Source organism: Fundulus heteroclitus, unplaced genomic scaffold (assembly GCF_011125445.2).
Source record: "Fundulus heteroclitus isolate FHET01 unplaced genomic scaffold, MU-UCD_Fhet_4.1 scaffold_636, whole genome shotgun sequence".
Taxonomy (NCBI): Eukaryota; Metazoa; Chordata; class Actinopteri; order Cyprinodontiformes; family Fundulidae; genus Fundulus; species Fundulus heteroclitus.
The window spans coordinates 20,100-45,142 of NW_023397073.1; the positions used below are offsets into that span (position 1 = coordinate 20,100).

The 25,043-nt window shown below is 40.3% G+C and overlaps 1 protein-coding gene across 1 annotated transcript in view; it reads right to left on the reverse strand.

Moving 5' to 3' along the window:
• The window catches only part of LOC105931191 (cadherin-10), a 44,965-nt gene that overhangs the window by 9,012 nt on the left and 10,910 nt on the right, over positions 1–25,043 (reverse strand). The window contains exons 2-3 of the mRNA XM_036133553.1: positions 23,239–23,581; positions 3,642–3,936 (exon numbers count right to left, since the gene is read on the reverse strand). Of these exons, the coding sequence (XP_035989446.1) occupies positions 3,642–3,936; positions 23,239–23,448 (505 nt within the window). The 5' untranslated portion in view covers positions 23,449–23,581. The remainder of the gene's footprint in view (positions 1–3,641; positions 3,937–23,238; positions 23,582–25,043) is intronic.

Consider the following 25,043-nt stretch of genomic DNA (forward strand, 5'->3'; position numbering starts at 1 on the left):
TTTAATACCAAGCGTGCCCTGATGTTACTCATGTTTCAACCAGTAGCCAGTGACTAATCTCTAGTGACTAAATGGCCTAAAAACAGCTCTGGACTTCGGTTTCTCCTGGCACCTCAGGAAAAGTTCTTGCTTTGATTAAAACCTGTTTTTTTTCCTCTCATTTGTACAGTTCCTTTGAGCTGTGATAACATTAAAAAAAACAGCCATCTGTCTAAACCAATGAGTCATTTTTTTAGATAAAAAAAGGCAAGATTGACAAACTAATTAAATATTAATGTACCCAAAATAGCCTACAGGTTTGGATGGGTAGCTTCTGACTGATATACAGGCATCTATCATGTGCATTAAAACCGTATTATTAACATAATGAATAAATTTAAACTGTTCTAATAACATGTGTGGTTCAGGAAGTCAAAAACATAGTTAATTTGATATAAAATGACTTAAAATGATTTATTTTATGTATTTATGTGTGGCTCATTTCCAGTCTTCAGTTTTTGTAAAGATGTAACCTATCAGTTTTAGCAGATTTGGATTTCTCTGAGAACTTTAAATATATGCAAGTAAAGGAAAGAAAGAGAGGAAGGAAAAATGTAATTACCTCCTAAACCTGATAACCGATTTTGCCGACCTTTGCTGCAACAACTGCCATCAAGCATTTTCTGACAACTGGCTTTTGCATCACTGCGGAGGAATGCCCACTCACCCTTCTTTGCAGAAATGTTTCATTTCAGACACGTTGGAGGGCTTTTAGAGGATGAACTGTCAGTTTAAGATCACACAGCAGCATCTCTGTTGGATCTAAGTCCATGCTTTGACTAGGCCACTTCAAAACTGTCATTTTGTTGGACATATTCTCTGAAAAGCCCTGGAGATCAAGGTTTTTTTTTTTTTTTGGAAAAAATGTGAGTTACTTTTGGCCAGCAGTGACTCTCGTGTATTTTCTCAAATAATGCTTTACAATTTCAACCTTGAGAACAAAAATAAAAGGATCCGTTTTTAAAAGTGTTTGTATTTACACTGTCTTAATGTGATACTCCGGTATTTCTGTTCAGGGTCATCACTCCGTCAGAAACCCATGACAAAAAAAAAAAACACAGTGAAGCTTAGAACGAGCTCAGCTCCTCTTAAACATCCAAACATTGACTTCGCCCCCGTAATAAACCCCGCTTTATCCAGCCGAGCGTTTCAGTAACCCCCGCCGCCGACACTGTCCTTGGCATTCAGGAGACCTCTGCCATGTCCTGTTTGGGTCCGACTGTCTCTCTGCATACTAATGATCCCCTGAACATCTGTCTCACTTAGTTCCTCCACCGATAGCGTAAAGGGAAGAGGAGGTGGGGGTTGCTGATTTTTCATGGCTGGCTGCCTTGATAAAGTAACGTGTTCAGTTTCAACATGTGAGGCAGCTTATTAGTCCACAGATGAGTAGCGGTGACCCTGACACACACCTCTCCGCCGCAGCCCGTGCAGCTGGGAAATCTGAGGACACCCATTTATGAATTCCAAATTGAGTATTGTTATTTGTCATAAAGGCAATTGGTTTTTTGATTTACCCCTGATTGCTCCTGTGTATTAATTTGCAGCTTTGTAATTGAGGATTGATTTCAGCTTGCATGCATCATTTTCATAAGCTTTGTTTATATTCCTGCCAACCGATTTATTCCCATTACTTGCATTCGAATGGAGTGCAACGAAGCAAACACTTAATTGGAAAGACTGTGACAATCTAAACTTTCAATAATTCTGCTCCGTATTAAAAAATGGCAAATGGCATTACTTATTATGAATGCCCAATGAGGCTGACCAACCAAACAGCCAGAAAACTGCAGAGGAGCTGCTCAACCTAAGCGGCACAATATCACAGAGGCTTGCCCTTTATGCATCTGAATGCGTCTTACCATATGCTATTAAAATATAATGATCAGCCATATTATTATGACCTGTGAGCTGCGAAATGAGCAGCATGAGAGTTCTAGGCTGTATTTGGGATTTGCCCTCCTGTCAAAACAGTTCATCAGAAAAGCAGGGAGCATCATCAAAACGGTGTAGGCAGGGATCAAAGAAAACAGAAAAAGAGAACTGAGGTGTTCATCCAAGCCCTCCAAACCTCAAGAAATCCAAATCTGATGCAATCTAATGGCATCTGCAGGAAGCAAGGCAAAACCATCCTCCAAATCCACAGGGCCCAAAGGATCTAAAGCAAACTTTGATACAAGAAACTTACAGAAATTCCAGCTCTGACGGCAGAAAGTTAATTATATGACAAAAGTCAGACTTACAGGCAGCTTTGATGTAGTATTAATATTGCAGTTATTAAACCCATTATGAATGACTAAACAATTCCTTTATGAATTGGCAGGCTTTTCTAATTGCCTGTTTTGCCATTAATGCATTTAAGAGGTTTGTTAAGATAATGGAACAAGCAGCACAATAAAAATATATTACTGAAAATGAACATGCAACTTAGAAACCTAAGTCCATCAAAAACATGTCAGCAAATTTCAGTGTCCCCTGCGATTTAAGAAATTAAAACTCGTTCAAAAACACTATAAAACAAGATTTCTTCCTTTGCTGCTCACAACCTGTTAGTGATATTTATAATGATGGTTTCTAGCAACCAAACTAACTTGCATATTGTTAGTCAGATGCCATGGGGCCGTGTTCTCTGTGATTGATTTTCAAAACCAATGGCCTCATTTAATCAAAATTATATATATATATATATATATATATATATATATATATATATATATATATATATATATATAAATTAAATGGCTTGTACTTGTATAGCGATTTAGCTATTCTGATCCCAAAGCGCTTTGCACAACAGTCAGTCATTCATACACACATTCACACCCTGACGGTGGTGAGCTATGTTAGTAGCCACTGCTGCCCTGAGGCAAACTGACAGAGGTGAGGCTGAAATTAAGTTAGATGAGGCACAGAGATGAAAGAAACTATTTAAAATGACTTAACTTTTACAGTATGACATTAAGGGATTACCAAAATGAGCTTGTCTTGCTAAATGCCATAAAACTGAGACAGAGATCCGTCTAGGGATTCTCCTTATTTTTTCAAAGCCTTAAGGTTGGGTTGTGACTTGGGTCAAATGTTTTGCTTCTCACGATGGTGAACTGAGGCAGGTTAGCAAGGTACATTGTACATCTCCAACTCCACATAGTTGGCTGGAGAGAGGATTTTGAATCCTGCTGATATAGTTCGTAATGAGAAATTGGAATGAGCCAATCTCAATATGAGTAAGGCTTTAGGAAATTGGCCATGACACCAGGTTTTTGGTGCATATCTAACATTTGTGTCTTTGTTAGCGTTAGATGCAACAAAACGGGTCATAAAAAGTGACCGATGTAATTTTCCATCAGCTTCTTAAGAGGCAGAAAGGTCTGTAGCAATGTTGAATATGTCAGAAGAAGGATAATCAAATATTCTTCCTTTCATCATATCGTTTTAATTTATTCCTATTTAGATTAGAGTCAATTACTTTTCTTAATCAGCTGCCAAAGCACATGGCTTGTACAATATAACCCCGTGGCACATGGTTCCTTTTTCATCCTCGGAGAGCTGCATTGTTCTGGTGAATGCTTGAGCAAAACTGTAGAGCCAAACCCAAAACTCACCAACTTCGGACATTTCAGGGACGCTGGCATAGAACACCTCTTTTTCAAATCTCGGCGCGTTGTCGTTGATGTCGTGGATTTTTATGTTGAACTCAGTGTCGGGTTCGAGTTCTGCATTGGTGGTTCTGTCCACGACCTTGGCGTGCAGCGTGTACATGGCTTTCTCTTCCCGGTCCAGCCTCTTGGTGGCGTGGATATCTCCGGACTTCTCGTCAATCAGAAACAGGCTGCCAGCCCCGTCTCCGGTCAGGATGTACTTCACGGTGCCGTCGCCTTTGTCCGCGTTAGAATGCAGCTGGAAGTTAGAAGAGAAGTTTGTTAAAAACAGAGAACTTTGTTTTGGAACGTTATTCCATCAGACCAAAGGTGACTTCAACAATGTATTTTTGTGGCCCAATTGCAAGCTTTATTTTCAGTTTGTCACCTTTTCCACTCTTATCAGGGCCTGATTCATCTATATTCTAAATTAGAACTTTAGATTTCCTGAAAACATGTGACTATGTTGTTTCTTGCAACGTTTTTGTCATGTTGTGGGAGGTGGAAGCTGGACCCCGGTGCAGAGCAAGAGGAAGAGCCAGGCAGCTGAATGATCTGGTGAATAATGAACCTTTTTAATAGGTGAAAGCAACAAAACTTCCAGGTTTGACGGACTATAAGCACGGACCAGCGATCTAGAAGGAGGGGATAAGATGAACGGTAACACAAGGGAGGATCTGACAACTAGGGAGAGGAACGGATGGTTTAAACAGAGGCGGGGGGCAGAGAGAAAAGCAGGAGCGCAGGTGAAAGCCATCAATCAGTAATTAAGAGTGACAGGCGCAAGCAATGAAAGTGGGAACCCTTGAAAGGTAAAACCAGGAGCTTGGAGGTGAGAACCCTGCAGGTTGGAACCCTTGGATGAGCTCTGGAGAACAGCGGCCTGACCAGAGGAACCCACAGTCTGCTGGCTGGAAGCCTGATTCAGGGGATCTGCAGCGCGGAGAAGCAGTTGCAGGGAAACTGGATGCGTGGGCTGGATCAGAAGAGGAAGGTAGCACTGCTGTTGATTGGTATGGCTGAGCCGCAAAGAGATCACATGTACCATCTGCTGGAGGCTTGACTCCAAGATCTCCGTTAACAATCCCTAACGGATGGTCTCCTCTTTCCCCAGCAGTTCCTCTGATATGGACGGAGGGGAAAAAAATCTTCCCCATTCCCTTGCCCACAAACTCAAACAGTTCACCAGCTCCAGCTTTTTCCAGGGCAAGTTGTTGGTTTGCTGTAGGTGCTGCAATAAGTCCACCATAACCTTTGCCTCTTTGTAAGCTCTTTCTGGCCAGTCTATTAAAAGGTTGTCTTGGTCAGAACCTTCTCTCGTGTTGTGGGAGGTGGAGGATGGACCGAGGTGCAGACAAGAACCAGGTGGATCAGAAGAAGGATTCTTTTAATAATTGAAAACAAAACTTACAGACTGGACGGACTATAAACACGTTTCAGCGATCTAACAGGAGATGATAAGACGAAGGGTAACACGGCGGAGGATCTGACAACAAGGGAGAGGAACATTAGTCTTGAATAGAGGGGGAAAACAGAGAGGAGGGCAGGTGAAGGTAATCAATCAATAATGAATAGGTGCAAGCAAAGAAATAGGGCATTCCTCAAATGACATCAAATTACTAAATTTAGATGCATGCATTGCGGCCATCTTTTGGTCGTACAAGCAGAACGGTAATGCTTGAATAGTTTGCTTGTTTGAGTCAAAAAGTGAACAGATCTGTCCTGAATATCGCAGACACATTATGGCAACAACAAAACGGCGCTGGTGCACTGGTGTCTGCTGGAGTGACTAGCGATATGGTGATCATGATCATGTGAATGGAGGTTCTTCTTTCCATTGATTCTCCAAAACCCCGAAGGATTGCAGAGAAGTGTCAGTGTTGGGTGGAGCTTGTAACTGAGAGGACTTTTCTGTGGAAGTTGATCAAACACCTAAATGTGGTCTCTACATTTCCTCAGTGGTAAGGAGCCAACACTTGAACTTCCAGACCTGAAACCAGCGAACTTAGCGGCATTAAAGCTTTATATGAGCTTCAGTGTTGCATTTAGTCTGTTTATTATCAGCGACTTTGAGGCTTGTTTTCCTCTAAAGTCAGTTGTAACTTTTGTGAGTTGGTGGTTGCAGTTTCTTGGGGTTGTTTCGGAACATGCAGTTGCTTTTTTTGGCTTTGTTTATTTCAGACAGAACCCCTTTTTTCTGGGTAATGCACCACACAGCAAGAGAACGGGACTGTAGTTCTACACCGATTCAGTGGCTTTCTTCCTTGAGTTTGATCCATTGTGTGAGAGGAGAAGACATCCTCTCCAAGCTTTCTACTAATGCTGCTTTATTTCCGCTCACTTTGACCTCTCTACATTTCCACCAACGTTTCAGCTGTTCTATGCTAGGTTTCTCCATTGAAGCAGGTTAATATGAAACTCCTGGGATGTCGCCGTCTTCCAAAATGATTAGTATTGTGGTTGTTGCCAATGTACTTTACACTCTTCCTGTCTGACCAACCGGGGAACCTGGAAAAATGTGACGTCATTTGAGAAATGCCCCACTGAAAGGGGGTTGACAGGGTGGACAGGGAGGAAACAGAAATCTAACAGAAGCAGGATAGAAGGAACTAATATAATCCCAAGGTAAACCACTAACAATAAATAACTGAAGATATGATCCAAAACTAACAAAATCATAACACCCAAGGATCATGACAATTTTAGAGTACAACATATTGTATTAGCTGTACAACTCCGACAAAAATTTAAACAATGCAATATGAAGGCAGCCTCATCAGTCTAAAGGAGTGGGAACAGAGTACTAAAGAACTTAAAGCAGCAAAGAGGTGATATGCTGAAAAACCAGGAAAATCAGACAGCAACTCTGTGGCAATGTGGAAAAGTGAGTAGACACTTACAAACTACAAGAGATCATCGCCTAACTTGTTGCTGGTACCCAACAACTGGCTGGTTTGAAAAGCCCAAATTCGCAACTCTCCGATGCTCCAACAGGATCTTCAAACAGCCCCCCCCCAACCCCCCCCACACCCACCCTTTAGCACCAAACCCACCCAGCTCACTATGTCACCCTTACAACCAGTCAGTAGATCACATACTTCCTGATGGTTAGGCTGGGGAACTTCATATCCAGAACCCAGACTATTAACACTGGTGTCCTGCAGAGGTGGGTGCGTTCCCCACTGATCTTCTCCCTCTACACTAATGAGTGCAGAGGGAGAAGAGCTGGCTGCCCGGAGCTTAACCGGCTTAAAACTGTGGAGAAGAGAGTGGACTTTAGGAGGAACAAATCCACCGACCTCTTGCACATATCACCGTATAGAATTCTCATTTATTCCAGCATTCCCATTCTCTGCACTCATCACACTGTGGACATGTATATCTGTGTATGCACGTGCACCTGTACATCACTTCCACCTCCGACATGTGCAGAATACAAACAACAATGGAAATAAGACTCACTCTGCCATCCTTTGCACTCTGCCCATAGCACCATTGCATTATTCTTTCAATTCGCACACTTGTTTATAGTGTCTTCAAATGTGTAGACTGCTTGATTTTTATTACTGCACCATTGTGTTATTGCATTACTCTATAAGTAAGAACATTGTGAGCATTGTATAATCTACAGTCAAATGTCTCGTATGTGTACACATACCTGTAAAATAAAGCTGATTTATTATTATTTATCTTATTTATTTTTGGGGTTCTGTCAGGAGCTTAAAAAACAAAATCACCAATGTTTTGCACAAACTAAAGCGGGATGTGGCACATCAAGTATAAATGTTCGCTTTATAACAAATCAATGTAAAAAGCTCCTCCAAATGCACCAAAGTGCCTTATAACCCAACACCTTGGTTTTCATTCAATCAGACCACACATAATCTCACCAAAGATTTATTTTTATTTTGTCTCAGGCTTGACACGCATTTTGCACAAAAACACGTGCATTTCTGGATATAAAGCCCGGCTTTGTCCAAAATGTTGTGATGGCTGGACCTTTCTATGGTATTTTTACTATTTACAAAAAAAAAAAAAAAACAGACAGTTTCATCCCCCAGGCCATCTCTCTGATGAAGGCAATGAACACTTCACAGTCTGAGCAGTCAGCTGTACCACTGTGGAACAAAATAAGCATATTAGCACTATCACAACCTGCCTATCTTTTTTTTTTTTTTTACATAAACAGAATTTGCTGCTTATAAATGTATACCCAATGTCTCCACTGTAACCAACATCAAGTTCTTTGATTATTCACCATCATTTTGTACACATCACTGATTGTGAATACACTTGCATGGGATTTTTTGAAAAGTTTATTCAGTAATTTCAGGTATCTGAAATGTGTACCTAAAGATGATAGTGGTACAAGGAAGTGGTGTTTTTGAGGTGCAACATTAAGACCAACCCACAGGTATAGCATCACTTAACTCAAATTTGATCTTGTAATTAGACATTTAATTAGACATTTACAAAGCCATGACAGTATCATCAGGAGATTACCACGTTGGTTAACGATATAGTAAATCCAGTACCTATGGAATTTAACATTTACAAACAGGAAATGGTTTTATTCCTAAACTGGCCTAAAAATAAAAATAAAAGTTATCGCCTGATTTGATTTCAGATAGTGAAAACAGAAGGCAGTGCACCTTTCATAAAATGTATCTGAATATTTGGTGTTAGTCATAGACAAATAATACTAATGTAATTCTAAAAATGATGGATGCAAAATTCAATATTCACTTCAGTTAGTTTAGGGTTTTTGTTTTAACCAAGACATATTTGAATATTTGATACATTTAGATTTTTTCTTTAAAAGTATGTTTTCAGACAGCAATATCATATAGGTGGCTACCAGAATCTCTCATATGTGCCTGAGCCAAATGTTTAACGTTCTTTTAAATAGTTTCAAATATCGTTCATAAAAACTCCACATAAACCCCTTGTGAGCTATGAAATAATGATGTAACCCCACCAAGGAATCTGTTCCAGTCACGAATTCTTCACCTCCTTTTGTCAAGGGCGACATCGGCCATTACTCAGGGTCAAATTAGGCTCAGAGTTTTCTCCCAGATTGGGCCTTTACAAAAAAAAATGAAAAAAATCTGAGCCAAAGCAACAATTGCTAAAATTAGTCACCTCTGACCCATCCGTCACCTTGAAGAGCCTGATGGTGTCACCGAGGAGTAACGGCACCATATTGTGACAGACATTGGATTCAAGCTCATTACTGCGCTGGATCTGTCAGCAGATATATTTAGAGCACTATCTCATGGGCTCACATTTTAAATGACAAGGAGTTAGGGACGCAGAGTGTACCTCGGCGGCTTATTAATATTAATGCCTGCATGCTGCGTGGGGAAGTAATTATTTTTTTTTTCTCCTGCGTTTGGAAGAGCGACGCCACCAGCACAACTTTTGGATGGAAATCAGAAAATGCAATGCAAGAACGGCCGCCGTTCTCGGGGAGGCATTGAAGAACGGGGACGACTGTCGAAAACAAGACGCAGTCGAGTTCAAACGAGCAGTATACGTGGGATTTGGCACTGTATTTGAAGAAATTTTCATGCAGATGAACCCTATTATCCAAAGTCTATTAAAGAAGAATATCAGTCTGCTTGAATGTTTGCTTATTCATTGTTGTGGATTTGAATTCCCTCCTGAGCTTCAGGCCAGTGAACCAAGGATTTAAAACTGGATGTTACGGACATAAAAGCTCCTGCTGCTATTGACTATAATTTATGGGATAATTTAAGCAGGTAGGAGAGTATATATGATTTTATTTTTTTTCCCCCCAAAACAGGCTTTTTATTCCAGATAAAATGCAAACTTGGTGACAGGAATTGCAAATTAGCCAGGGCTAACAATGCAGCAATATGGAATATTAGTTAATGTAAACCACATCCCCTCATAAAAAAATAAATGAGAAACAAATAGAAGCACTGTCTCTCTTTTAAAAACTCATGATTGAACAGTAATTCCTAATTTTCTACTTCAAAACCAAATGTTTATTCAGGATATGTGGCATGTAGGAGGACGCTGATCTCCTCAGCAACATGAGAGGAACGTATTTCATCAATGTTATTCAGAACTGGGACTCTTCAGATTTCTTCTTAATTAGGCCAGAAGAATTTCAGACCACAGGAGTTGCTCCCCCCCCTCCCAAAAAAAAGGGGGAAAAAAAGCTTTTGATTATATTTTGCACTGGTTTTTAATGCGATCATTACCATATTTCCCTGTCTGTGTTGCTAATCCTGTAAAATAAAAAATGAATACGAGAAGCAACAATAACAAACAAGCAGCCATCAAAGAAGTCTGTACTCTACCTATGTAGCAGAGATGCCTCCATGAAAAACAAATGTTTCACTCTTTGCAGAAACATTTAAAAAGAGTATTGAAAAAGTATTTGCAAAAGTATTCACACCCCACTGAAGCTTTTTAATATATTTTTCCGTCTGATCACAAACAGAAAGTGGTGCATGATTGTTAAGTGTATAGAGAATTATTAAGGGCCCTATCTTTAGGTGGCAGTCGCAAGCTTTTGCAACTTCTTAGCAGGTTTTCTCCCGTCATTACCCTCCATTTACTCCTATCCATCTTTCCATTGACTCTGACCAGCTTCCCTGTTGCTGGTCAAGAAACACGTTACCGAAGCCAACATCTTGTTTCACCATGTTGATATGATGGGTTAGCTTTCTACCACACAGTGTTTTTCACACTGTCCAAAAAGTTCAGTTTGGACCAGAGCCCCTTCTTCCATGTGTTTGACGTGACCCAGGATGGCTTGTGGCAAACTTTAAACTGGACTTCTCAAAGTTTTCTTTCAACTCCAGTTTTCTTTTTGCCACTCATACATAATGGCCCCTTTTCCGAACTGCACTAAAGATTCTCCCACCTGGACTCTTGCTTTCTGCAGCTCCTCCAGAGATACCACAAACCTCTTTGTTGTGTCTCTGGTTAAAGGAGCAATGATTAATAATGACACCTGGTGTTGCCGATCAGAACAACACGTACACAACACCTTCACGGAGAAAAGCCATTTATCAGTGGTACATTGCTGTTGTCAATCTTCACTGACATTTTACTTTTGACATTTGATGTTGTATTGTGTCCTGGTTCTGGTCCGCTTCTCTTACTGGCTTCCATGTTTTGCCCAGATTAAAGACCGAATGATGCGCTCTGTTTTGGGAACCCTGGGAACTGTCAGATGATTGGCTCAGGAACCTGGAAGTAAACACGGGCTACACACTGCAACAAAGTAGTTCCGGACCGTACCTCTAGGATTAAAAGGAGAAAACTTGACTAAGACATTGCTGATGGAGGGAACAGATTGTTTGTAGGGAATGTTACTTCCATCCCAGGTGACAAATGAGAATAATTTAGGTTTATTTTACAATAAGTATCTGACTTATTGGTCTTTTAATTCTATCCTTGTGGTTGTGCCAATATCTTTCCATTTTCAGATGATGGAATCATGAATTGTGTGAGAAGTTTAAAGCTTGGGATATTGATTTATAACCAAACTCTGCACATGATTTCCAAGTTAAAATACATTTAAGTAAATTGTGAAATGAACCTATGGGCACTGTAAGTTACGCAAGTCTCAGTTTCTGCCTCAGATCATATCACATGCCCTGGATGTCTGTTAAACTGCAATGTACCACGTGATCTATTCAGTTTAAAATTATGTAGCACTATTGACCTAAAACTGAGGGGAAAGGCAGGCGGCAAAGCGTCGCGGGTCGGAGTCGATTCCGGGCCGACCGCGTTGAGGACTAAAGGCCTCCTAATATGGTTCACGCTAACCGCTAACTGCTAACCGCTCCGCCACGGACGCGCCCCGGAAAACAAAACTTGCCAAATCCGGTCGGGAGAAGGGCGAAAACATGGTTTCCACCAACAAAAGCCTTCAGAGCCGTTCTCTGATGTTCTTTTAATGTAACAATATTAGGTAGATTGGACAACACAGAAGAAATAGCAGCATCAATGTTAACGCTTGCTTCCTCAACGAGCCGCCATTGCTATCAAAACAGTCTCACGTCACGGTCGCGTCTCCACTACGTCACATCTATGAAACTCCAGCCCTGCGTCCTGATTGGCTGGACAATAAAATTGGTTGGAGAAATCACTCTCTGTGTGCGATGTCCCAGATGGATGTGAGTGGAGCTAGGCGGAGCAAGACAAGCATCTGGCTGTTGTCAGGTTATCACAGGCCTGCCTTTTTCCCATAGTTCATCCTGGAGCCATTTGCTCCCCTAGTAAGTTCCACTCACAGGCCAGGCCACATTTTCTATGCATGCTCAGTATGAGGGATTGCTGCAAAGCCATGGACAATGCAGACGACTCTCCCTGTGGCTCTACGCTCTTCAGGAAGAGTGAATGCTGCTTGTCCGTAGATAAGACATTTTTTGGCCAATCTGTATAATCTGACCCAATCTGTATAAATTGATTGAATTTGACTTGACAGTGCCTTGAGATGACATATTTCATTAATTGCCACTATATAAATAAAATTGAATTGAATTGAAAGAGAATTTTTCATTGCTCCATGGTACCGTGCTGTTGCTCACATGCACATGGTCGGTGGTTTTCTACAATTATGCATTCTCATATTTGAGCACATGCCGCAGTCCAGAGGGAGGTTGTTAGGTAGGTAGGATTTTCTAGGTTAAGCAGTAACCCCCAGCCTTCTCTAGCTGCCTAACACCTCCCGTCTACCAACAGGTGCCATGGTGTAGAGATATTCTGTGTTATTCACTTCACCAGTCAGTGTTGTGCCACATTAATGTACACAGAACATTTAGGTAATAACCCGTTTGTTTGTTTTTTTGTCCTTTGCCTTGCTAGATTTTTTTAATAAGAGCTGCTGTACATAGGGAACATTTACGCAAGCAGTGATAGTGTGAAATATTTAAAATTGTGTCAGGAACAAAGATGTCAGAAATAACACCTAACTGAAACAAAAAGGAAAAATAATACTAATAATAATCCTGTGCGTGCATTTTATTTTTGGTTGGTTTGTTTTGTGACATGTGTGTTAAAAATCTATATTCATGACTTAAACCGACATCGGTTTGCACAGCTTGGAAAAAATGTCTTGGTAATTTTGAATAAGTGTGGCACAAAATGTTTTTGCACAGCCTCCCCTTACAAAATCAAATGTTAGCACATCCGCACTATATTTGCAGAGACTTAGCGGCTCGTCTTCCAAGGCCCCACTGCACAAACACAGCCTCTTCAAGGCCTTACAACACAAGCACAGAGGAGAGCCTTGATGAGTTAAATCGCTTTGCACAAACACTGAGGAATTGTCAGTAAAGCAGCAAAAATCATTGGCAATTCTTGTCAGGTCTCTGGTAAGCATTGCTCGCTGCTGCAAAGAGGAGATAGCAAAATAGAGCACCGAATGGATGCAGAATAATTACTCTTTCTCCTCTCTCTCCCCGCGCCTTTTTAAGACCTGGGCTGTGATTCTTTACCGCGCTATAATGTCACATCTGCAGGTTAAAGTTGCAGCTCACGGTATCCCTTAATGCGCTTTACGGTTTTCCATTACTTGCGCGGGGGGGGGAAAAAAAAATGGATCAAACGCGGCCTTTCCCGAAATTCCCCTGGATGCTTATTGTCCAAATATTAGCACAACAAAGCAAGCTACCTTGAATATTTTAATTTGGGCCAGCACATTTTGTTTACAAGGCGCAGCACAATGCAGTGTACCAAGAAGTTAATAGGATTTAGCTCACTTCAAACACACCACTCCAGTGCTCCTGAATCCAAAGTTTTGCGGCTGTATTGCTCAGCATTGCAAGTGTTCACACTTCACAGCCTCGTTTAAGAAGTAGGCCACCGCAGCTGCAGACAGCACAGTGCTCACACTCACTAATGGCCTTCTGAAAGTACGTTAAAATGAGATTTTCTTTTTTTTTTTTTTTTATTAGGGGACGCGGTTTTACACTCACTTTCTTTACACTTGATTGCATAGGATATGAGTGGACCGAAAGGATACGCTCTGCTTCTTTTAATCACGTCAACAGCTGCAACAAAGCAAGAGGGTAAGAGGTTGAAAATCCTACAAACGGAATGAGTAATTGTTTGTCTGTCATCTTCTGGTATCTGTCAGCGGCATTCGGCACGCAAAGCCTGAGAAAGAAAAAAAAAAAAAAGCGTGTCTTTTGAGCGCTGCGATAAGCGTTATTGTGGAGCAGCAGTGCACTGCTTTTTTTTTTTTTTTTTTTTTTTTTTTTTGCTTTCAGCTGAGCAGAGGGCTATAAAAGACTGACAGTTCTTTACATCTAGTTTCACTGCCATAATCAAGAAATCAACCTCAAGTGACAGTTAGCGAGTGTGCAAGGGCTGATTGGAGAGGTTTGATTGAATGTGAAATAAACAAGGTTTCCCACAGTGCACTGCAAAAGGCTAATAAGTGATCTTTATGTTGAAGACCATCAAGGCTTTGTTAGCCTTGCACAGAACATGAGAGTTCGTTGTGCTATTTTATTGCTTTCTTTTTGTCCCTCTTTCTTGCTTGCTTGCTTTCTTTTCGTCCACTTTAAGATTATTTCATCATGCAATGTATGTAATTTATAATTTATGTCAATTATTTACTGGGCAATTAATGGATTAAAAAAAAAAAGACTTGAAAGTCCTTAAATTAACACTGAGACGAATCAAACAGATTACTAAACCGTGTTCTCGCCATGCGCACAGTTTGATAAACTTTTGATAAATCCATGCATGCTGATTACTCGGTGACATCTGTTACGATGTTTGGGCGCACGGCCCTCACCGCTGACGTTAATTCACTGAAGTCAAGCCAGCCTCCAGTTCGAAAACGACAGTCAAGCCAGCCCTCACTGGGTTTTTTGTAGGTCACGCATACACCATGAAATACGGTAGCATGGACCTTTCAAAATAAAAGCGATGTTTTTAACATTTATTACCTGGAGTTGTCATTCTTACCCCTCTGTTTTTTTTTTTTTTTTTAAATGTCTTAGGTCCTCCTGTGAATATGGATATATGAGAACGATCTTAATGTTTTGGGATTAACTGGATGCTCCTTATTTAAAAATGGCCATTTATTTTACCCAAGTTTCCATGATTATTAAACCAAAACTGTGTTTCCGGTGAATACTTTAACCTTAGGATTACTATAGAACCCCTCCAGATGTTGCTCAACAAAGGTCACCAAGATCTGATGTGGAATTTCAAAATTAAAGCCCCTCAGAATCTCTGTATTTGGTTACTTTTATCTAAGGTGCCGTCAATATTGCTGAAATACTCTCTGTTTCCAGTTACTAAGTTCACTCCAGGGTGATAGTAGAACATCATTGGATGCTACTCACCAAAGGTCATGAAGATGTGATGGGGACTTTCTAAATCTCCATGTTGCTGTGTGACTCGTGTCAGAGGTGCCTTAACATGAGCGCTCCTGACCTTTAAAAGGCAAAGGAGAACATCTGGAGGTGTCTTCTGTGTTTTGAAATGACCAGTCAGCTGTGAAGACTGAGCTCTTAATAGATGTAATTTTGTAGTTTGATGGGACAAAAAACATTTCTTTAATGAAGATGAGGTCTTATCCGTTTTTATTGTTCCATGTAAATCAGAAAAAAAACAATGAAATCATTGAAGCTCTTTAGAAAAGAGCATTACAAGTGATAGATAAAAAGCCAAGCATGCAAAATAATATAATAATATAAAAAATACCACCTACTAAATGGTAGAATCTAATTAAGTATGCAGATTCTGCCCTGGTTGGCAAAATGCGGGTTAGCTCCACCTCCCCTAAACTAGTCTGTAAAGAGGAATAATAGGACAACCAGAGCTTGCTCTAGAGGTGACTGCCTGGTGCCTCTTAGTAAATCTGTATTCAGGCAACTGCCTTTTTCTTATAGAGCAAGTCAAACATGGAATACAATACCAGCAAACATAAGAGAACTTAACAAAATTATTATCATCTAGAAGAGCTTTGAGAAAATGTTTGCTGGAAGGACAAATTTATAACCATTGTTCATAAAATACGTTAGACCAGTGCGCAGTTCACAAGAGCATCTTGAGTAAGTTCAATATCAAGCACTACAATCACCTGTTTTACCTTTAAAGTCTTCCATGTATGAACTAATACTGTAGCGTGAAGTTGCTGGCTTAACTGTTGACTGTGATTGCTATATATATATATATATATATATATATATATATATATATATATATATATATATATATATATATATATATATTAATTTATGTATTATATGTTTTTAAAAGCATTTGTATGACCTTGCAATAATGTATTGAACATTTGCATTTATTATGTCCTTACAGTTTTACATCAACTTGCCAAGGGACTTGAGATGAAAAAAATTAGCCATATGTTATATTCTCACATATTCACTCTATGTTCATCAATATGCATTGTCCCTTTTAGAAATAAACGCAATAAATATAAAAAATAAACATTTACAGAATTCAGACAAATGGTGTTTTCTATTAACATTTCAGAACTCTGAGTCTTGATTGTGAAGTCAAATCCCAAGTCTTTGGCCCTAAGTTGAATTAAAGTCTAACATTTTTAAGACCTAGTCCAATTCAAGTCTCAAATATTTTACGCTAAGTCCAGCTGAACTTTCAAATCTTTCATCCTTAGTCCAGTCCTAAATCTTTCTCCCCAAGCCTCTGGTTTTTGGGGGAATTTGGCCCCAAGTTCGGTCTCATGTTAAAGTCCAAAGTATTCCAATTCAAATCTGTTCTTTTGATGTAGGTTCAAATCAAGTTTCAAGTCTTACTGTTTAGGTCTTGAGTCTTTTTGCGCCAAGTGTAAGTAATGTTTGCTGTACAAACTAACATTCTTACGCAGGACTGGCACCTGGCAACTGCTGCCAGGAATAAATTCAGGTAATTTCCTTATTTAACTCATGAACATTTAATGTATTTTTTCTGGAACATTCAATTCAGTGAAAAGCAGTGAAATATTTAACAAGTCACAAAAATCTATGTTTTTTTTGTTCATGAGAAACTCAGACGTTCAGTCAGAAACAGGTGAACACCTGCTGAATTTCTGAAGGAACAGTCAGTCTTTTTCTTTGTGCTGATGTAGTTAATGCTTTTGTTTAAGTGGCTCATTTTTTTACTATATAACACATTAAATATGACTTAAAAGCTTTAAACCATAAGCTTTCATCTTACTTTGAACTGGCTGTTTGCAAGATTAAAAAAAATATATTCTAAAGCTTTGTTTTCAAGACTAAACAGTACATTTTGTATGGTACTCAATAGATATAATATAAACAATAAGGCTGAATCAGTGCATCAGAAAGAATATAGAATTTTTGAATGTGTCTGTATCTGAATGGTCTGTAATACGATTGATAGCCCATCGTCTGCAAATCAAATGCAACCTTTAACAGGAGAATATTCTTGGTCAGGGGTTGTCTGTGGTTTATTTACTGTAAATGCTTACTTGAGGTTAGCCTTGATTGAAAACACACACTCGAAGGTTTCCTTAACTCCTTTTACTACCTCGAACAGACCAGAAACTTTGCAGCGATCACTCTCACTTACTGTGTATGATGTTACTGATGTAAAATATCATTGGTATAATCTATGGCAAGTCAGGAGAAAACAGCAATCGTTTACTCAAATCATCTCCCTCAACCGGCTCGTGTTCACGGATCATTACATGGGCTCAGGATTACATCCCAAACCTCCAGTCCAAGCCGAGTCTTCATTCCTCCTTTCTGTAAACGAAGGTACGTCTTGAGCCCGGATCCCACTGAAGGCTATTAACAACCTCCTTTAACATCAACCATTTAGGCTGACGCTGCTGATTGTTAAAGTCGGAGTAAACGCCTTGGTGAAATCCAACATGCTGTCTGACCCCTTCAGAAAGAAGAGCCCATGAGTCTGGCAAGGCTTCGAAAGGGGCCTTTAGATGAATTAACTTTACTGCTTGCCAATCCCGCCATTGAGGACGTACAATTCAGCTGCCAACAAATCCAGGTCTGGCTATTCAAGCGTGTTTAACACATAAGCAGGCTGCACGATGCTAAAGTAAGTCTACAAAACCCTCGCATGTCGTCCCAACACCTACAGGACACTCTTGTTTAACTCTCATAAGGCAAAACATTTGCTCTCATTGCAATGTTTAAAATGGAAATGTCAATGGTGTCATGCAGTTTTTCCGCACAGCTGCTAAAGTCTGCATATTTGGATGGATAAGGTTGTGATGATACAAAAGTGCCTGCCTATACTAAAGTTTGCTAGGAAACAATGTAGACAAAGTCCAGGACTTCTGCAATGATGTGACAGATAAGATGACGTTTTTGGCTCAAGCAAGTCTAGAATTCCTGCAAAAATAACCACATGCCATCTGTGAAGCACGGAGGTGGAAGTGTGGTAGTTTGTGGATGATTTGCTGCTGCAGGACCTGCCCAGCTCTCCATCATATTATCCACCCTGAATTCGACCGTCTATCAGAGGCCGCTTGAGGGAAACTTGAAAGCATCTGTAAACTATTTAGAGCTGAAGTAGTACTGGACCATGCAACAATGACCCTGAACATAGCAGTAATCCATGCTGGGGGGGGGACTTCATTTGTAAGAAGCCCCGCCATCTCACAGCAGAAAGTAAGAAGGGCGAAAAACTTTTCTCAGACTGATGTCAGAAACTGTTAGATAGCTATGAGAAGTGTCTCACTGAGGTTACGGACAGCCAAATATGTTAAGCTATTAAGAGGTAGGGTGTACTTTTTCCTCAGAATGCACATTTTGCTGATATCTTTGTTAAACAAGTAAAAGAAGGTTTTAATGTTTATCTGTGACTCAATGTCAGGAAATCTGTCTTGAATTTCTGAAACAATGTCCTTGAATGGGGCGTTTAACATTAATATATAAGTAAAGGCCAGACAAGACGAGACTTAAAAAATAAGCAGATAATAAACTGAATTTTGACATCAGCTAGTCGACTCTCTGCTACACTTGTCGCAGGTTGCAGGTTCATCAAGGATGACTGATCATCACCAACATGCAAACGGGTGCAGAAATGCGAGTTGCATGTAACAAAGGCGCGCATGTAAGTGCACACTATCTTTGGAGAGTAGTAAAATGGACTCTGTGCGATCGTGATCTCCAGAATCTCACAATCCGGTTGCCTTGAAAGGTGATAGCCACCAGGGAGGAATCAGAAAATGGAGGCACAATTAGAGCACTCCCGTGTTCGGGATGAGTCATAATGTTTTACGAGATTGAAAAGACTAATGATTAAATCCACAGTGCAGCACATTTGCTATTATCAAACTTGTCAGCAAAATAATGTGTTTTTTTTTTTTTTTCCTGTATTCTAGCATCCTTTGTGGAGTTGTTCTGGCGGCTTCTCTCCGTCTTGGGCGGAAGACTGTAACTATTGTTAGATTTACTGATGCGCAACGCCACGCCTCCGCCTGTAAAACACGACGCGGAGAACCTTCAGCACCACCAGCACCTGTAAATTATTTAACCGTCGTGATGTTCTGACAGTTTAATGACTTTAGACGCAAGGCGAGCGCGGAGACGGCGAATGTGATTGCCACAAAAGTTGGGCGCCAAGAGGCATCAAAGAGTTCAGGAAAAAGGGAAAGTCATTGATGATTCACCGGATGGCTCCTTTTATACTTCACGGCAGCTGCTTTGCTGCATCATCACATATGAGGGAGTGAATTTATATATATTTTTTTTGATTGATATGTTTTTTTCTTTCCCTTTCCATTTTGTCTCTCTTTTCTGTTTATTATACGCTGCACCTTTCTCCTCACCCACATCAGCGTGATAGTTTCTGCAGAGGAAGTTGTCAACCCCCTCCGCACAACCATTTCACGAGACACTTGTTTTCTCCGGAGACTGAGGTGCCTGATGAAAGCCAGCCTTCTTCTGAGAAAATTGGGTGTTGACAGTAGCCTCATTTCCCTCTCCGAGTTGATAACGGTGGCGTTCCACCATCCTGCCTGTCTTTACGGTGCGCCAGCGAGCTGACAGGAAGCACTCTGATCTCTGGCACTGGAGATGAGAAGACTTGTCCCACAACTCTGTCTGATGGGGTATAGTTCTTAAATTTGGGACTCAAGCATGAATCCTTGTTGCGCCTTAACCTCGTAACTCATTATGCGCCGCAGTTCTGGTTTTGATTTTCCTTTAATTATTGCCCCAACTGTAAATGTGAACATATTTAGCTAAGTTTTTTTGGTTTTTCCATGTTAAGACCTTACTGAAAAGGACGACTTCTCTGGTCTTTCCCATTTTGAAGAATAGCCAAAAGAAATTGTTGCATTTATGTTTGTTCGTTACATCCGTTCCAATATGCATGCTGAACTTTTTCACATTTTTGTCACATGACAAACACAAACTTCACTGTATTTATTTGGTATTTCATGTGACAGACCGACACATAGTAGTGTAGATTTGTGAAGTGGAAGGAAAACGATACATCATTTTTTTTTTTTAGACCAATAGCGCTGTTGCCTGGCAGCAAGAAGATCCTGGGTTCGAGTCCTACCCTTGCCCTGGGTCTTTCTACATGTTCTCCCCGGGTACTCCGGCTTCCTCCCACAGCCCAAACAACATGACTGTTAGATTAATTGGCCTCTCTACATTCTCCTTATGTGTGAATGTGTGCAAGAATGGTTGTTGGTCCAGGAGATAAGCACCAGCACCCTTCGTGACCTCACAAGGGTTAGACGTGTTAGAAAATGGATGGATAGCATTTAAAAAATGTGCTGGTGTTCCACCTGGATTTTTTTTTCTTCATCTTTGTTTCCAAAACAGCTTAAGCTCAGTCAAATTGAATGGAGAGGGTCTATGGAGATCAGTTTTCAAGTACTGGCACAGATTCTCAACAAAGGTCGAGATTTTAACTGGGCCATTCCAATGTTTTTCAAAGTGTAGGAGAATCGCCCTCATCTCTTAGAGAGCCAACTGCGCCCCAACCCCCACTAAATTATAGATATTATATTTGTTACACTTGTTGTTTTTGCTGTGCTTATTTGTTTCATTCTTACTTAAAACATTCTCTTTCACACATTTGGCTCTTTTTTAACACATTTAAATGGTAAATGGACTGAATTTATGCGGTGCCTTTCTAGTCATAGTGACCACTCAAAGAGCTTTACAGCCACATTCACCCTCACACTCACACTCACTAACATCCATACAGCGATACGCCCAATAGGCAGAATCTGGCCCGCTAAAAAGAAATTAACACGTTTTCACCTCGCGTCCCCCGCAACCCCCTGCTATCTTCGAGCAATAGTGACCTATGAACGATAGGACATTTTCTGGATAATCACACATGCACTCTGAGCTACTGCTGTGAGTTTAATAAGTGCATGAAGATTTCGGGGTGAAAAGAGAGAGGGAGTCCAAAATACTGGCAGCTTTCTGAATCTGCCCTGCCAAAATCTACATCTGCGGCCATCTTAGACGAATTGACGCTTGCAGATGATACAACATTGTCTACATAATCCCTTTTATACTCTGAGCCACTGCAGTAACTTCTATACCTGTGTCATCTAGCTTGGACCCAAATCTCAGCAGCCCCAGATTTTGCCCTGCAAAGCAACAGCAACGCCGTCCTTAACGTGTAAATGCAGTTCTCTCTGCAGTGATGCTACAGTGTAAACTACATGATAGAACCATTGGGAGATGTTGAGGAAGGGTACACATAAAGAATTTTATTGTATTGATAATTAATATGCTGCAGTAATATAATGCCTTTGTAGATGCTTAGAAATAAAAAAAATTAAAAAAAGCTTGCAGATTTGTACATAATTCAAAAGATAACTCCAAAAGAAAAGCCTGAATTGATTTCCTTGCCAGAACAGACACTCGGGGAGCATTCAGTGTATTCTACATATTTCTACATATGTTTTTAAATTGTGTAATTTATTTTTTATGAGTTTTTGAACCTCCAGCTTAGTGGCTTTAAATTATATAATAGTGAAAAACACACCTCCCCCGCTGTCAGAATCCACCTACTTAAATGCAATAATGTTTCTCATATAACTGCAGAGAGTCATCGCGACCAGACAGGAATTGTACAGATAACAAAATGCGACTCTTTCCATCAACACCTGATGTAAATGCGCTCTCACTTTCATTGTAGCCCACGTGCACCCGTACAGTACAGGTGTAGAATTGTTCATTTAAATGTGACACGAATACGCTGTTCCAGGGTTACCAGAGTTCTCCTCGCCACTTTTGCTCAGCCTGGCACTTTGGGTGGATAGCCATGTCTTGGTAACTTCGTAGTTATGCCTTTCCAATGAACGGAGCTCTTTGAGATGTTCAAAACTTGGGATATGATTTTTCTAACTAACCCTTTCTCTACACTACTCCACGGTTTGTTTGTTTTTTGTTTTTCTCCCTGAACTGTCTGCTACGTTCCTAGGTCTCAGTGATGTTGTTCATATAATGCATGGGCTAAGTCATTTCAAAAGCAGTTAGTTTTATTTTGGGGTATCAGAATAAGTCATTTCAGCTTTTAACTTTTTGCTCACTCTCTTTTTGCTTCATAGGTAGGTACACCTGGTCTGACATTCTGTTAACTGTGACATTACCCAGGGAAGACAGCTCACCCGCTACTACCATCTAATGTAGAACAGATTACTAGATCAATGTGTGCTTCTGTGCTTGTTTGTCTGTCTTGTTGTGTCTCTGTTCTGTCTTCTGTAACCCCCAGTCGGTCGAGGCAGATGAGCGTTCATACTGAGCCCGGTTCTGCTTGAGGTTTTTCCTTCCCGCTAATGGGTGTTTTTTTCTTTCCACTGTCACTTCATGCATGCTCAGTATGAGGGATTGCAGCAAAGCCATGTACAATGCAGACGACTCTCCCTGTGGCTCTACGCTTCTCCAGGAGTGACTGCTGCTTGTCGGGACTTTGAAGCAATCAACTGGTTTCCTTATATAGTAAATTTTTGACCAATCTGTATAATATAATTGATTTTGACTTTGTAAAGTGCCTCGAGATGAAATGTTTCATGAATTGGCGCTGTATCGATAAAATTTAATTGAATTGAATAAAGGGGATGCACTCAAATGTAATAAATGGATGAAAAGTCGATGTGGTATTAAGACATTTGCAAGGGCATGTATAGGTTATATTCACCGTAATTCTTCTCCAGCTGTCATTTTTTCCATAAAGGAATCAGTTTGTAATATCATTTTAAATCCTACATCCTAGTTGATAACATATAATCTTTGTCAAAATGATACTTTATAATGGTTAGATAAATGGATAGCCAATACCAGACGGTGCTGTTTGGGGTTCACCTTTGTTGGCAGCTGACGGCTGAGCAATCGATGGAAGTTTGACGTTAGCTATAACTGTACGTTTTAGCTGTGGATCAGGAGTACACTTGAAGGCAGAGGAAAGAGAGCATTTGTATGCACTCATGTGGATCTGATTGCTCCAGTTAGCACTGCCCGTAACAATCAGACTTCTGGCAGCCCATCCATCTCCACCCAATTACATCAAACACTACCCCAACAAGCTAAACCAGCTATAATTAGTCTGCAGACAATGCGCTCAGACACCTTACCTTGCCAACGTATTGATGGTCATTTCCCGCATACTCCTCAAGCAGAAAGAATTGATTCCACATCCATCCCCGTTTGGAGCGCTGAAGAACCTTCCCGTCACTCTCTGGCATCCCAAACAGATTCCCGATATTCCCAGGCATGAAAGGCAGGGCGGCACCGGGCCACAAGAAATAGAGCATCAAGAGGAGCAGAGCCTGATTGCCTATCATGGTATCCAATCGACAGGGAAATGTCCGCAATGACTTGTGAATTATGGGAATGAGCTTCTGAGAGGGCAAACACTGGAAGGTAGCCTTGTCAGAACCGGCATTGTATTTCCTTTCCCTCGTGTCTTTTGGGTTCCTGTGAAGAGAGAAAACTGCAGTTAGCCTGGACATCCTGACATTTCGTGCTTCTCTCAAAGCCCTTGCTTGGGAAAATAAGCAAGATTACAACAAGAGAACGCTTTTTGTGTACAGAAGCTTTGGGCAAATGTATTCTATCATACCATCAGTTTGTGTTTTATAATATCAGAAGCCGGAGAGAATCTGACAAACGGAGGAAAAATATGTCGTTCGCATGGTTTATGCATGAGGTGTTAAGCCTTAAAGTTTCTAATCTGATGGTGGGATCTTATCAAAATTCAACTGTACTCAAGGTGAAACTAGAATACATGAAAAACATTCAAACATGGGTTACAGCTCGAGGTGAGAGTATATTTGTCAGGACAAAAAAAATGTCGACTCCAATGTCAAGACTTACTACATTAAAGAATTAATCATTTTTTTCATATGCTTCACTTTGTTGCATTTTTATTTTTTAACTCATGCTGAACCCCCCCCCCCCACCCCACCCCCACCACCCCAAAAAAAAAAAGAAAACACATTCTGCCGCATATGTTCACTTCCTGGAAGCCAATATTTTTCATTCATTATGTGTAAATAATAAGAGCAAGCAGCGCTTCACTAATTATTAGTTGCCTTAGGCCACAGATGTGGTTCAGAGCAACTGAGCATGTTTAAATATCCTTATAGAGGCATCTCTGAGAACCGAGAGTGTCTGGAATGGGGGGGGGGGACCCACACACAGCCTCTATGTTCCTTAAACGTAGTCAGGTTTTATTACAAAGCTGAAGAGGGCTTCCAATCGCAGTTTCAGGAGGCCAAAAGGCAATTCCACCTTACTTTCCATTACCTTGACGAGCTTTAATCTGCTGTAGGTTAAAAATTACAATATTGTAGTTGATCATTCTTAACTAATAGCAGAATCTTCCAAACACAGTTTGTGATCTGTAAAACCCGTAATTATCATCACACATATTTTGCACCCCATTTTTTTTTTTTTATCAATACCCTAGAGGTCTTTCTGGAGCTGGAGATCTTGGTAGGGTATCCCATGGCAAATTGGCTCGGAGAGCTAAAAATCTGATCTTCAAAGATCCCAAATAAAGGAGCTCTGAATTGTGTGGGCAAAAAAAATAAAATAAAAAATGTCCGTGTTGCAGGTGATCTGCAAAGATTGTGCCCGCAGTAGACAAGATGTGCCATACCAATTTAGTCCGTTCCATCTAAATGACTAAATTATGTGTGCTACTGGCAGTTTGAGAGTGGCCATAAAAGAAAAATGAGGTTGTAAGTAATGAAGTTGTAGGTAATAATGGTTATAATTATTTAAGAAAATACCGGACTTGATAATAATGATGGATATTACTTAGAATGCATTAGAAGCATCTCAAAGTGCTACAAAAAAGTAAAAAAAAAGAAAAGAAAAAAAAAGAAAAGAAAAAAGTTAAGTTTCAGAATTAAATGTCAATCATGACACTTTT